The 15,418-nt window shown below is 35.6% G+C and overlaps 3 protein-coding genes across 3 annotated transcripts; 1 reads left to right on the top strand and 2 right to left on the bottom strand.

Annotated features, from left to right (window-relative positions):
- Positions 1–218: 218 nt before the first annotated feature.
- Positions 219–2,588, top strand: LOC21386667 (transcription factor bHLH87). The gene is made up of 2 exons (XM_010107818.2): positions 219–274; positions 473–2,588. Exon 2 carries the CDS (start codon positions 555–557, stop codon positions 1,962–1,964), a length of 1,410 nt encoding a protein of 469 aa, XP_010106120.1. The 5' UTR covers positions 219–274; positions 473–554; the 3' UTR covers positions 1,965–2,588.
- A 903-nt stretch (positions 2,589–3,491) lies between these two features.
- On the bottom strand, positions 3,492–9,793 carry LOC21386668 (probable LRR receptor-like serine/threonine-protein kinase At1g05700). The gene is made up of 10 exons (XM_010107819.2): positions 9,703–9,793; positions 9,060–9,606; positions 8,468–8,955; positions 8,237–8,375; positions 7,993–8,064; positions 7,796–7,867; positions 7,643–7,720; positions 7,312–7,433; positions 4,131–4,251; positions 3,492–3,570 (listed from the first exon to the last, which is right to left on the bottom strand). Exons 1-10 carry the CDS (start codon positions 9,791–9,793, stop codon positions 3,492–3,494), a joined length of 1,809 nt encoding a protein of 602 aa, XP_010106121.2.
- Positions 9,794–11,035: 1,242 nt separating this feature from the next.
- LOC21386669 (probable LRR receptor-like serine/threonine-protein kinase At1g51880) lies at positions 11,036–15,129 on the bottom strand. Its single transcript, XM_024172026.1, is given in 13 exon segments — positions 11,036–11,447; positions 11,538–11,760; positions 11,870–11,932; positions 11,977–11,984; positions 12,096–12,226; positions 12,331–12,557; positions 12,672–12,870; positions 13,134–13,209; positions 13,355–13,426; positions 13,521–13,659; positions 13,764–14,245; positions 14,388–14,937; positions 15,042–15,129. Coding segments are annotated over 13 exon segments (2,670 nt in total).
- Positions 15,130–15,418: the final 289 nt, after the last annotated feature.

Genomic DNA, 15,418 nt, shown 5'->3' on the forward strand with positions numbered 1-15,418 from the left:
CTAAGTGTTTAATTGTCCCCTTTTACAAGGCGGAAAGCCACTTTCATTAGTCGCCAAAACTGACGTAATTAGCGATGGCTGTTTTGTTTCTTTTGTCACGGTTTTGATTACATCGAATCATTAAAGATGGCGGCTAGTGGCAAGTACCATAATGTGCACAAAAGTCTTGTGATATAAAAGGCTGAAATCTGAGGTGATATTCTTCGTCTGAACATAGCATCAAAGATAGTACAGCTAAATTATTTGAGTGGCAGCTGGATCTGCACTGGAATTGGTATGTCCCTACAATAATTTTCTCTCCATCAATTTTTCTGATATAATATATTTTCTCCTAAAATCCTTTCCATATGATATTTGACATGGCACACCAAACTTCTATAGAATATGATGCAATATTAGCTAGTGATATATATATCACGTACATATTGTTTATTAGCTTATATTTTGCCTCATTGTTATGGATACTTCACAGGCTTCAGGCAAGAGTTTTTGTCCTATCATATTCACTTTGCTTTTGCTGAGAAACCACCGAGTTTTCTTTGATACACATATCAATGGAGGGTGATTTGTATTCAACAGCACAAGCTGTGACGAACACGTCTTCTCCCTTATGGGGAAACCAAAATCAGCGCGATATCGACGAAAGCTTCTTCATGTCCAGCTCAAGATCAGAGCTCCAGAAAGCAGCTCATAATCATTCAATACCATCAAATGCGGTTTCAGTAGATGTTATATCAAATTTGAGCTTCTCATCACAACGCCAGGAGTCTACGATCAGTTTGGCAGCCAAATCCGGATCAGCAGCAACAACAACTTGGCCGGGACACGAGGCTTTGACATCTGAATTGATCTCATCATGTCCTCCTAATTCTTGTTTGGTTAGCAGGCCTAATTACGTGATGATGAGCCCTTTTAGTGGCTTGATGACTGATTATGGCAATAATAATATTGTACAGTCATCGCAAGTTGTGAACGGCAAAGCTCCGGTGCAAACGACATGCTCTCTAGAGTCCCTGGATTGCTTACTCTCCGCCACTAACAGCAACACAGACACTACTTCCGTCGAAGACGATGATGGGATTTCGATGATTTTCTCCGATTGTCGGAACTTATGGAACACCAACATCGTAGCAGCGGCCAGCGGTGCAGTCTCGTCCGGTGAGTCGGAGAACAACGTCGTCGTGTCGAGAAACAACAAAGAAGCTTATAATCGTGCAGCGAGTAACATTAATAATGAGGTTGACGAAAGTATTGCTACAGTCTTTTATACTTCCAAGTGCTCGACAAAGAGAAGCAGCAGCTACTTCAATCTTCTTCACACCGATACTATCAACAATTCCAGTCCTTCCAGCGAAGGCGGGTTTAAGCTAATCACAGAGAATATTCCGAAACCGAAGAAGGCGAGATCAGAGAAGCAGCGTCAAGTGTTGAGCTCATCAAACATAAATTTCCAACAGCCGAGCAACAATTCATCAATGTCTTCTTCGGTCGAGCACGAGCCCGATCCCGAGGCTATTGCGCAGATGAAGGAGATGATGTACCGGGCGGCGGCTTTTCGGCCGGTGAACTTAGGATTGGAGATAGTCGAGAAGCCGAAGAGGAAGAACGTTAAGATCTCAAACGACCCGCAAACGGTGGCGGCGAGGGAGAGAAGGGAAAGGATCAGCGAGAGGATTAGGGTTTTGCAGAGGCTGGTTCCTGGCGGGAGCAAGATGGACACTGCTTCAATGCTTGATGAGGCTGCGAATTATCTCAAGTTTTTGAGGTCACAGGTGAAAGCGCTCGAGACTTTAGGCCAGAAAATTGACTCCATGAATTGCCCACCAACAAATATTGCTTTCTCTTTCAACCCTTCTTTTCCCATGCAAACTACTACTACTACTACTACTACAAACCATGTCCCATCAGCAGTAGTAGTACCACCACTCCAAAACCCTACTCATGCCCACCACTACCAGAGTTGAAAAAGAAAAGAAAAGGGAAAAAAACTAATGCAAATTGCAAAAGCTTCGCTTATAATTATGATAGCCCTAACCATGCATGTAACTAGCCCTTTAATCATTATCATCATGATCATTTCATTACCAATGATTAACATTATCTCCCTCCTAAAAACCCCCCATTTAATTTTTCCGGCCCAAGATCCAAATCTGTGGGTTGGTCATTATTACTTCTTCTGTGTGATATTCCAGAGTTAAATTAAGGCTTTCGGGTACTCCACACACAATCATCACAGTCATGATCAATATGATCGATCCAGAAGGGCCAGCAGAAAGAAAGAGTTGTTAATTTGGAACAATTCCATTTCCGTTCCATTTCCACTACTACATTTGATTCTTCCACTTTTGTTAATATTCTCGACTTGTTTAAGTGAAGGAATTATGTGGTGAAAGTAGGATATGGAACGGTGGAAATAGCGTGTAAAGCTATCCGTGAGGATATGTCTACTTTTTCATACCAAAAAAAAAAAAAAAAGCTTTGTAATTATACCACCTATGATTATGATCAAGGGGCTAGAAAGTGGATTTACTACTTTAGACTTGTTTTTATGATTGTTAAATGGCATCTATGTACTTAAAGCTCACCTTTCTCGGAGATCTTTATGAGTGTTTTCTAATTTTTATAATGTCATTGTTGGCTAACCAATGCAAGAGACATTCTCTTAAACGTGTGAGTCCCAGTCAGTGGTCCTGTCTCCTTGTTTCAACCCAAAGCGTGCTCTTGAAAATCACTCCCAAACTCATTGCTTAGCACATGTTTATGCGCCTTTTATTTTCTTTTCCTTTGTTTTTTTATTAGTGAGGTGGGTTTTGTCAGTTATATTAGATGATATAGATAACAGTAGTACCCTTCTCCCCATAAAAATAAAACTGCGAAAGTACTCCCATGATTATCAAACTAATGATATTCTTCATCATGACTCTGCGAATCATATATATTTATTTGGTGAACAATGAACATATATAATGTGGGTTTACTAGGATTTTTTTAATGCTAGTTTTATCGGCATCATGTTCTTTGGGCTACTAAAGGTTCCAAAGTCATTTCTTAAGACGTTTATGCCCTTATGATGTACTAAGCACGTGGAATTTGAAAATCTTTCTGTTAATTTGAAATTATCCACATATATGCTAATTAATAACATCATACAGTTTTAATTATGATATACAGCAAGAACAATATCTAACATGGACCCAAAAAGAAAGTGATGACGATTGGTGATGATTTATGCTATGAATTTGAAATTTTGGAAAAAGTTGTTTGAAATTTGGATGAGAGAGAGAGGGGGAGGTTATTTTGGTTGGAAAGAATTTTGCTAAATTTAGGCATTCTGTTGAGAAAAGGAACCCGGATCTATGGCTTGGCTATAGCCTTTTTGGTTTTCTTTTTCATTCAAGTTGACAAAAAAAAATGTTCTAGAGAGAGCCATACCAATATAACCAATTTGCGTGACCTGTAGATAAGCTTTTAAACTCGTATTTTGTTGGCTTTCACAAGTGGGAGATATTTGACTTTGTGATACGGTTGTGATGTAGCTGTTGCTTGCTAAAGACAGCTTCGTTGTTATTTCTATATCATTAAATTACAAAGTGACAACTTACAAAAGCAGAGTGTAATAATGTGAATAGTCGAGTAGCCAAAATCTATAGAGCCCATTGCTGCCGGACTCACACCGATTGCCACATGAATCAATGATTCATATTTTACACTCGAGCTACTCACCAATTCAGTTGTAATTTCTCAATAGTATTTAAGGTATTTTACAAATTTACCTTCTGAACTTGTATGATTTTACCAACTTACCATCTAAACTTTTAAGGTCCGTTTAGTTTGCTAATTCAAGTTTTTAATTCGAGTTGAGATATAACTTTATGTGAGAGCCTTCAACTGTAGTAAAAAAGTTAGACGTGTCTGTTTCTGAGAGCTTTTTACTATAGCAAAACTCAAATTCTAAACTCGAATCGGTGAAATGAACGAGGCCTTAATTTTAACATGTACTCCCTCAACTTGTAAAATTGTTGTAATATGCTCCATTTTGACAATAATTGTGTTAAATTAGTGTCGCAAAAACACATTGCAACAATTTACAAGTATAATGGTTGATTGTCAAAATTAAAAGTTTAGAGAACAATTTGTTAAACCATGACAAGTTCGCGCGGCAGAGCTTGCCGGAATCATCCTCCCTCAGGTTGTATGTTGTTCGAAAATTTTCATTTTTTTTTTTGTATAAATTTTCTTTCAGGTTGTAAACTAGGTGAAAGGTTTTTATTTTTATTTTTTTCCCTTCTTTATTTTTTTTTTTTCCTTTTCCTTCAAATTTTTTCCCCATAAAATCCAACTTCCAAACAGGACCTGAGAGCGTCAATATTGATTCACCAAAACTTAAACACTTCCATATCGATACATATATGGTCTTGAGTGTAGCATCAGTTTAAGTTCCTGCTATGATTTGAAAGAACTCCGTTTAAATGGTTGCAGCATCACCGATGAATTGTTGCATTTGTATCTCTCTAAATTTTCCCACATTGAAGTTCTCGAAATTTCTAATTGCTGCGTGTGTTGCGAAAGTTTGAGATTTCTGCACAGCGGCTAAAGCGTCTTCGAATTTATTTTGGACGTTCCGAGATGGAGAATATTCATGTCAATGCTCTAATCTTATCATTATCTGAAAGCTCGACTTCTAATATCTCTGTCTTAATTCCAGAGAATGTTCCATATCTCATGAAAATTGGTTATGCAATGCGTATAGTTGCAGATAGTTCTTGGTTCTCTGAGTTAAGGGAATCTCTTGGACGTTTCCTCAGAAAACTCATCACCGTAAAAATTTTTCAGTGTAAGGTATGACTACTAATGCAAGTTTGTCTCTATTCTCAAATATCAACTCATGCTTATGAAATATATATATATATATATATATATATATATTATTGTTCCTGTATAATATCTTGCTTTTTTAGTTGAGAGAAAAAGAAATTCCTCCATCGATCGAAATTGACCATTTCGTGTTGAGGCCTTTTTACTAGAGCACCAGTGAATTGTGAAGCTCTTATTGATGGCATGCTTTGGAGTTGTCATCCAAAGACAATATCAATTCCAGAGGGATCCCAGTCTCGCTTCCTAGGAGGAGCTAGAAATAATATATCAGTTCTAAAAAATTCAGTCTTCCAAGAAGATTGCATAGAGGTATGTATTGTTACTTTTTTTTCCCCCATCTTGCTTGCAAATGGGAAAAATACATTCTTTGGCACGTTTCATGTGATTACCATGGACGAATTATAATTTATGCTTGAGCATTTTATTTGTCTCGGGCTTGTGGTGGAAAAAACGAACATTTTTACTTAATTCTTATTTTGTTTTGTTTTTGTTTTTGTTTTTGAAAGGAAAATTGCATTTAGTTAAAACCAAATAAACAATCATCTCGGTACAATGCTAATGACCTATTAGAGGGACGGACGACGCCTGCGGCCTAAAAACAAAAGAATACCTTGGCACACTATAACAATGAGCACATATAAAGCTCGAATTGAAAAAACCTCTCTCATCGAGAAAGGCTTTCGAGCACTGAATGATATCCCTGAGCATTGTATTTAATGAATGGTTTAAGGAAACCATAAAATAGGGAATTAATCTATTTTTTATTTGATTTTTAGTCTAAATTAAGTTTTGTAGTCTTAAATAATATTTAATATACTTTTGTATATGATTTTTGCATGAAAAGTTTCATGATATCAACGGATATGTTATATTTGTAAAAACCTATTATTTATGCCATTTTAAATAATTAGTTGCTATTGCATCTTTCTGTTTTCTTCTTATTAATTGAATGACAATTGTTTATTTTTATGTAAAGTAACATAAATAATATTTTTATTATCTTTAGTGGTATTTCTGATTTTTTCCATGTTATAATACTAGTAATGTCCCAGTTTTGCTAATATCTAGCTGTTCGGCTATTTTCCTTGGGCTGTATATCTCTTTAAGAATATGTGATCTATCTGAATTAAAGAGTTTGACAGATGCCTATAGATACTATGTGATGATCCTTTCAACAAAGTTCATCCTAGGGTTAAATAAAAAATAAAAAATAAAAAAATAAAAAAGGTTAACGGAGACTAATGGACCTATTCTTTGTTTAAGATTAGGATATTACGTTGGATGCAGTACATCACCTACAGTATAGACGTTACAATTTTAGTTCCAAGCTTAGTTTTTTGATAGAGTGTTGTTTGAAAAATAAAGGAGAAAAGCCATTGACCAAATTTAGTACATGCAAATTATATAGGCACACCATCTAGTTAATGTTGTTATAATATTTGCTCTAATTATTTTTGCTGATCATGAAAAAAAGCAAAAACTTAAGAAATTTCCATTCAGCTGCAATGTAGACTTTATATTTTTTCCAAGCCATAAAAGAACTACATTTAATTTTTCTAGTCGCATGCGAAAAGATAATTTTGGTAATTGTCGTTTTATCCATATGATGTCGTTTAAGCATGGTGTTGCTCCTTAAGGTACTGTCGTTTTCAAGATAATGTCGTTTATTAGTAAATCGTTGTTTTCTGAACAAAGATTGCCGTTTTCTGCCATATCATTCATTAATATGTCGAGGATTTTTCAGATTGTGTGGTTTTTAGGTCGATCTTAATTTCTTATATATTGATGCTTTTATTTACATTGTCGTTATAAAGCATGGTTCTACGTGTCAGTTGCATGTTGTTTTCCATTTTCTCGTTGTTTTTATAGAAGGATATCATATGTTTATGTTGTCATTTCTATAATTTTATTGTGGTGAGCAGTGACCATCGTAATTATGGAAGGATATATATATATATATATAGTTTTCAAAATATATCATCCTATAAGACTGGACGATGTCGTCTTTGAATGATACCCTTTTCAGTGCATTGTCGTTTCCAAATATTACGTCGTTTCCACAGGGCATTGTCGTATCTGACTATGTAATGCCGTTTTAATTTGTCAAGAATTTTTCAGATGGTGTGGTTTTCAGGTCGTTCGTAAATATTGCGTGCCAGTTGCATGCTGTTTGATAAAATGATACCGTTTGTCAATTGTATAATGCAATATATACATTATTATTACCCCATTTCTTTTCCATAATCACAATCAACTTTATTTTATTACGTAATAGTTCCTCCAAGATACAACTAGCACAAACTTTACCTGCAGTCTTGACCATAATTAAAACGTATGTTATACAAAATAAGATAAGATAGTACTATAGAAGGATCATAGGATCCAAAATAATAACAATCGATCTCATAATAGATTAAAGCACAAAAGACAACAAACATCCCGATGCAAGCAGTGGAAGAACAAACTTGTTCTTTCCAAATGAGTACCCCGGATCAGCTGAAGAAGTATTATTTGAGGGTGGAGATGAAGTTTCATTTCCGAGCAAATAGCTATCAACACTGCATAAAAAAGAATAAAAGTTTTTAGTCGTAATGTCAATAGAAGACTCGGAATGTTGTATTATATAGTTTAACAGAGCAAGCTGTTCCAATGTTTCTTTTTGGAAAACAGTTAGCGAATACAAGGGAGTGTTCAGGAAAAATTAAAAAGGTGACGACATGTTTTGAAGTTATGAGATATTGATTATGAGTTATGAAGCAAGGCAGACCTTAGTGATAGACCGTTTTTTGATCTTTCAAGAAGTGCAGGCGGAACTGAACCCGTGAGGTTGTTTCCTTTTAAGTTTCTGTGGAGTGACAGAGCAATAAGTGTCTATTAAATGTGAATAAGAAAGTCAAAATACGATTCTTTACGAACTTACAAAATCGTAAGCGATGGCAGTTCAGCAAGAAATTCGGGCACTCTCCCACTTAGGCTATTGTTTGATAGATCCCTGACATGAGTAAATTATAAATATTTCATATAACTGTTACTAATAATGAAATTAATAAGGGATGATTTTATCAGTAGGGTCTAAATTGACAGTAAAATGCTCGCAAAAGTGATAAGGATACTTACAAATATTGTAACATTGTCAGATCCGCAATGTAAGGAGATATTTTCCCTTGTAAACCACTTGAGGACAAATTCCTGATTTCACGTGAAACAGTATATTTCATTAAGAAAGAGTCGCAAAAATAGTTGTTCTATGTGGCTACTCTAAGTCTTTCATGGTTTATATGCGTAACTAAAGGGAAGGTCCCTAATTGCTTATTTTTGGTATATATATGCCTTTCTTAAGCTAACTAAGGAGTAGACTTACAAGGATATAATTCTAGGCAGATTGGTGGTGTCGAAACTACAAATAAGACCATCCCAAGAGTAAGCTTTAGGGGCACAAGGATCTCCTTGCCAGTTTCGCTTCAGTTCATACTCCAATTTGATATTCAAAATAGCTTGAACTGTGCATTAGAAAAGGAAAAAAAAAAGTTGGACATATATATCAAAAATTACAAAGTATACTGAGGGAGCAATATTTGTCAAAAATAATTACCGTCTGTTTGATTTGTTTCTTGGTCCAAGAACTCCTTTAGTATGTAAATCTCCATGGCATTTACAAGAGGTGGTAGAGTTGAATTTCTGGTTTTATTAAACCAAATCTTTATCATTCCTTCACTGTCAGTTTCGATGGCCGAGAAGCTATATATGGTGCTTTCTCTCAAGTATGGGGGAGAAAATGGTCCATACCATAATTCCCCATTAATATAGATGTTGAAGACTCTAGATTGGTTCTTTTTTAGTTTCGCAAGTTCTGCAAAGTGCATGTAGAAGAAATATTTAGAGTTTCTATTTGTGGAGCTCCAATAGATTCCCATGTAACTAGTACTTCTATTTCGTGTATATGCAGTGTTGATGACCGCGAACGGGACTCCGTAACTGTTCTTGGATATGGAAGTATCATTCTTAAGAGATGTATTTAATGGTTTCCAGATATCTGTCTGGAAGGGTGACCATAGACGGTCATAAACATCATCTTTGTACCTAGAAATAATAATAATAATGAAAAAAAGAATCACAGGTTATGAACACGAGCGAAACTTCGAAATAATATATAGTTTACATAAAAACATTGAGAGGTGGCTTACCTCACTACCCGATCGGTTGATGAAGCAAAATCATAGCGCTTATAGAGTTGTAGTGGTCCCTCTGTACTCACATAAGTTTCATTGTTCAAAGGCCTTAACTCTAAGACCGATATGAATGGAACCCCTAAACCTGTGTTTACTAGACAAACATGTATATAATCTGACGATGGGACATATATGATTTCTTTGTTTATGATGGTCCATGAATACTTAATTACTACTCTATCCCATAGATTAGCTCCAACATATAAATCGAATTCTGGGACAGTGCTTTCGTTATTGTAGTTTCCATACATGAATCTTGCTCGGATCAAGTACCTAGTATCTTTGCCTTGCGAAGGTTTGAGCGTGTAACAGTTTCTTGTTCCTTCAGGGAAGCTTCGAACATTCCACAACTGCTTTTCATCTGTTAGCAATTTGTACGCAGCTGAGACGTCTCTATTTTCACCGGTCTCTGCGAAGTTCGAGTCTGAAAGGTAAGTGAAGCCCGTTTCTTCATCCGTATAGCTAGAGTCGCCGGATGTCCCACAGTCTATGCTAATGAAGCCTGCAAAGGAGAAGAATGAAGATACAAAATGTGCCTTGATTTTTAATAAAATCATCAGTTTGGAGCACATGATTAAAGAGATGAAGGCTTTCAAACCTGCTTGATCCTGAGCCTGAACCAAAACAGACAGAAGTATAAATGCGCCTTGTAATATCGCAAAGAGAATATATTTAGACATGAGTACCATCTTCAATAAGAGAAGTTCCTAATTCTTCCTATTTATTAAAACAAAAACAGGAAAAGGAAAGTGAGGAAGAAGTAGCGAAAATTCGTAACATTTAGAAAGGCGTTTATAATATTTAGTGTTCATGATCTCAGGATTTAGTAAATATATTATATGGTTATACTCAGCAATATTTCTTCTAGGGTTTGACAAATACCATCTTACAAGCTAGGTTACAACAGATGAATTGTTCAACGTCTTGAGAATATATATAATGATAACGTCACTAATTTCTTATAGAATGATTGGGTGTTTTAATGACGTAACTGTCACGTTCGTACGCTTTGACTTTGTTTTTATATGGTCGTTAATGTCGGAGTCAACCATACTTCAATTGAACTAATCAGAAACAGCATCAACAAAACTTGTTGGTATATATTATTGTGGTGACTAAATTAAACAAGTCAAAGGAAATAGTTTGGATCAGAAGGCCACCTTCCTTTTTTTTTTTTTTTTCCTGAAGTCTTCTGGGAGGAAGTTGCTGGGATGCAGTGTAGCAATAGATGATCATCATTAATTAGTAGCATCTAGGAACGATTACGTTTTTTTTATTATTATTATTATTTTGACACGGTGTGGGACTTTTGCGTCCCGGTTTACTAACGAAATTATCAAAATTTGATTTCAGTAAGGACACAAAAAAAAAAAAAATAAAAATAAATGAGAAGAGTAATTGGGAGGAATAGAGGGGGAGAGAAAATACACCTGTAACGTGAAGAATCTAGAGAATAACAAGAGAAATTAAAAAAAAAAAAAGCCGGAATGGTAAATAAAATTAACAATAGAAATATCGAAAAAGAAAAAATAAATACGTTAAATACATGCTATTGTATACCCCTTTGCCTCCTTCCAATTTTCCTCCTATACCAAGCAAGCTCTTATAAAAGTTTCACAAAACTGATTATCAATTTTAAACTAAAATATATGTTAACCCAATAAGTACAAGTGCTTATTATATTTAATCACATGAATGGATCATATAGATGTTTTAGATACAACTTATTGGAAAGAAGAGAACAGTACACAAGAATTTAAGCACGCAACAATGTCTAGATAGAGTACAAAATGTACAGGCGAAAACAAGACAGGAAGCGGAAAATAACTTAAACATCCCAAAACCAGTCTTTCTTTTACTTTTATTAATTAACACAACAAGAGCATTAATCTTTCTTGATCATGCATGATCTCCCTTCTCCTTCTGTGTGGTCACCTAGCTCGGGGAGTTAGTGAGAGCAAATTGTCGGCGACCATTCCAACTGAATCTTTTGAGCATTCAGCCACACTATGGCCGTCCTTCCCTGTTAATTCTGTTCCCAAACATTCTGTCAGCTCAATTAACGCCCGATTCATGGTTGGTCTATTGGTGGAAGTTCTGGAGACACAAGCCATTGATATTTCGATGAGTTTCCACGCAGAATTGATATTGAAACCTCCTTCCAACCTTGGATCAAGAATATTTTTAATGTCACCCTTAGCAAGCATGGAACTAACCCATTCAATTATGTGATTATTCTGTTGTGTTTTTGCTAACACAGGTCGAGCTGTGATAATCTCCAATAAGACAACTCCAAAGCTATACACATCGCTTTTCTCATTCAACCAGCTTGATATGTAATACCTGAAAATGAAATATGCAAATCAATTTTCTTGTTGCCAATAAGTCGATCTAATTTTTCCTTTTATTTTTTTGGTTTAAAAGATTACTTACTCAGGATCAATATACCCAGGTGTGCCAGCAATGCTTGTTGTTATACCTGCAGGAGTGGCAGTAGCACCGGTTGATATATAATTGCCACCCTCAGAGGGGAAAAATTTGGACAAGCCAAAATCACCTAGTTTTCCTTGTAACCTTTCATTCAACAAGATGTTAGTAGACTTAACATCTCGGTGAACTATAGGTGGCTTACAGCCATTATGCAGGTATTCCAATCCTACATTTCAACAAACACAGATCATGTATCTAACAGAAGACAAAAACTAAAGATAAAATGTTTTTAAAAGAAAGCATGATGAAAATATTCATCCTCCATTATTTCCAACCTTGTGCAGTGTCTATTGCTATTCGAAGCCTGTCTTCCCAACTCAAGATGTTCTTACTGCTGCCTACATCCGACAAAATTGCAATCAACAACGTTAAATAAATAGACCTCCTTTCCTATCTCGTTTATAGAAAGCAGTATGTACTTGATTTCGGAATAATCCCATCTAATCATATAAAAGGGTAAAATGTCACTGCCTAGCTTATTAAATAATGCCAGTAGTGAACAAACCTGAAAGATGTGATCGTAAGTTTCCCATGGCCATGTACTCATAGACAAGAGCGATATTTGATGCCTCGTTGCAATACCCGATGAGGGGAGTCAAATTTTTGTGATGAACCCTCAGAAGTAGTTTGAGCTGTAAATTTAAGTTAGTCATGACATCTAAGTTAATTTCATTATATGCAGATATAGGTATTGCTCTCTACACTTTTGTTACATAAGTTAGGGTAATTAACATGCCTCAGCATGAAATTGTCGATGCCCTTGAACCGATGATGGGGAAAGTATTTTAACCGCTACTTGAATGCCATTTAAGTAGCCATGGTAAACCTTGCCAAATCCGCCTTCGCCTAGTACCCTCTCAAAGTTGTTGGTTATTCTTTGGATCTCGGGGTGCGTAAACTCTTGCTTTTTAGAGACAAATGATGGGAAGTATTCTTCATTGGATTCCACATTTACGGTATCAACTGTACAAACAATCACCAAAATTTGATTTCGAACAGGGGATAATGAATTCTAAGTAAGCAGAAGATTGAAAATTCTGAATGGACCTGGTAAACATCTGTATTCTGAATTCTAACCTCTTGAATCCTTAGTTTTTTGTTGTTTTTTCCGGTTAAGGGCCCAAAGTACAGCCAGCAAAGTTAAGATGAGGAAAAGTACTCCGCCCAACGATGCAACCAGCGGAACAACAAAGTTAGTTTTCTTCTTTCCGCATGACCCTGACGTACATGGAGTGCTACTCGGACTTGTGTCGATGCTGTTGAAAAGATCAATTAACTATTATTACCTGTCGTACATAGTTTCATAACTATTTCATGGCAATATGGGGCGTAACCCCTGTATTTTAGGTTTATTTAAAATTTATGCCTTTAATTTTTAATCTCATCAAATGTATACTTTCAAATTAGATTTAATATGAAATTATCTTATATTGGTCAATAATTGATTTTGACCTTTAAAATGACCAAACTATCATGATTTGTGATTGATCTAGTCAAAATAATAATATAAAACTAAGGGGAAAAGAATCTCGTAGTTACTTACAGAACTCTCAACGACGATAATTGAGCTAAAAATTCGGGGATTGTCCCAGTCAGGTTGTTGTTTGATAAGTCTCTGATATCAGTTATAAATTAAACTAAACTTGTCAAAAGTCTAGTGATGGCAATACTTAACAAAATAAACTAATTAAGGGTTAAATTTGTTATTGGGATCGAATTTTACTTTACATCTTATGTAACATTTTGGATATTATACTTACAATATATTTAACATTTTCAGGTTGGCAATGGAAGGAGCAATTCCTCCCTTTAATCCGCTTGATGACAAATTCCTGATTTCATGTCCAAATAAAACTGGTCAACAAGATTTTATAAAGGGTAATATAATTTAGTGTTTATATTTGTTTTTTTCAATAAAAAACATACAAAGAAACAATTCTATGCGGACTATTGGCATTGTAACTGCAATCAAGACCATCCCATAGGTAAGTTTCAGGGGCACAAGGATCTCCCTGCCAGTTTCTCTTTAATCCGTACACCAATTTGACATCTGAAATAGCTTTCGCTGATATTCACATGGATGATGAGAGGGGGAAAAAAAAGGTTATGAAACAAATTGACACTAGAAAGGAACAATAAGTACAATGAAATAATTTTCGAGATGTATACCATCTGTTTGACTTGTTGTTTGTTGCGAGAACTCTCTCAGCACATACATTTCGAGCGCATTTATAAGCGGCGGTAGAGTTGAATCCTCAGTGCTATTAAGCCAAATTTCTAATTTTCCATCACTGTCGGTGATGATGCCTGACTCATTGGCGCCGGTGTATATTGTGTACACACTTAAGTACGTGGGGACATATGGCCCATACCACAAATCACCATTAATGAAGATATTGAATTCTCTAGATTGGTTGGCTTGGAGCTTCTCTAGTTCCCCGAAGTGCATGTAGAGGAAGTAGGTCGCTGTGCTGTTTAACTGAGTCCAATATATATTCATGTAAGGAGTAGTTTTGTTTGTTGTATATGCAGTTTTCATGACAGTGAATGGTATCTGGAAATGATTATTGGATATAGAGCTAGAGGACGCAGTAATTACTGGTTCCCAGTCGATTGGTGACCATACACGACTATAGATATCATCTTTGTACCTATATGTAAACAGAAAAGATTTCTTCCATCAATTTTTTAACCAAAAAAAAAAAGAAAAAACCCAATCTTTAGATGTTAGATTTTTAAGAACTAAAAAGAAAAGAAAATCAAGCAGTAACAAGAACATAAATCGGGGGAAACCTCATTACTTCATCAGTTGCTGGACAAAAATCATAGTGATCGTAGAGTTCGAGTGATGTGCCGGGTTTACTTACATAAATATCGTCTTGTAGAGGCCTTAGTTCTAACAGTGATATGAATGGAATTCCATTGCCCGTGTTTACCAGACAAATAAATATGTGATCGGATGAAGGGACATAAGTAATTTCCTTGTACATTGCAGTCGTTGAATCCTTAAATTTCACGGTATCCCAAAGCTCAACTCCGATGTACAAATCGAACTTCGGTACTTGGCGTTTGTTATCGTAGTTTCCATACAAGAACCCCGCTCGAACTAGGTACCTAGTACCATTCTCTGTAGCCAAAGGTTTCAGATTATAACAGTTTCTTGAACCTTCAGGAAAGCTCCGGAGATTCCAAAGCTGCTGTTCATTCTGCTCTTTGTATGCTGGTGATATGCCCTGGTTTTCGCCAGTTTCTGCGAAGTTTGCATCTGAAAAGTAAGTGATGCCGGTTGTTTCGTCCGTGTAGCGTGAGACATCCGATATCCCGCAGTCTATGCTAATGAAACCTGAAAAGATTTAGGTGGATTAATAGCTCCTTGATTTTTCTAAGGAAAAATCAGTAGGAGTTTTACTGGTGGTTGAATAATTAGTTGGAGAATGTCAAATTAACCTGATGAATCCTGAGCCTGAACCAGAAGTGGGAAAACAAACAAAGTAACTTGCAACAATGAGACGAGAAACTTCTTGGAGAAGGCCATTTCTAAAACTCTACTCGGATCGTAGAGTAAAATAACTACGGTCAGATTAATTGATTTCTTGTTTGTTGTTATAGATATAATCTTGTTCCTTGCATTTTGCTACGCGCTATACATCTTATGATATATATGAAATATTAGACTTATTGTATTTGAAAATCACAATCAATTCTCAATAGAAATTATGTAAATAAAGCCTTTTCAAGCAGATGACAAGGGGAAAAAAAAACCGTTAATTAATTATCATCAACTCACATATAATTTAATGTAAATTAAAAATGATAATTACTTT

Source organism: Morus notabilis, unplaced genomic scaffold (assembly GCF_000414095.1).
Source record: "Morus notabilis unplaced genomic scaffold, ASM41409v2 Scaffold1423, whole genome shotgun sequence".
NCBI classification, from domain to species: domain Eukaryota; kingdom Viridiplantae; phylum Streptophyta; class Magnoliopsida; order Rosales; family Moraceae; genus Morus; species Morus notabilis.

Excerpts from the sequence above, each read along its gene's own strand:
- LOC21386667 (XM_010107818.2), top strand. The coding sequence starts at position 555 with ATGGAGGGTGATTTGTATTCAACAGCACAAGCTGTGACGAACACGTCT.
- LOC21386668 (XM_010107819.2), bottom strand. The coding sequence starts at position 9,793 with ATGGTACTCATGTCTAAATATATTCTCTTTGCGATATTACAAGGCGCA. Across the intron at positions 8,956-9,059 it reads TCAACCGATCGGGTAGTGAG|GTACAAAGATGATGTTTATG; the intron begins GTAAGCCACCTC and ends TATTATTTCTAG. Across the intron at positions 4,252-7,311 it reads TCCACTGCTTGCATCGGGAT|TTTACAACCTGAAAGAAAAT; the intron begins GTTTGTTGTCTT and ends CCTTTCACCTAG.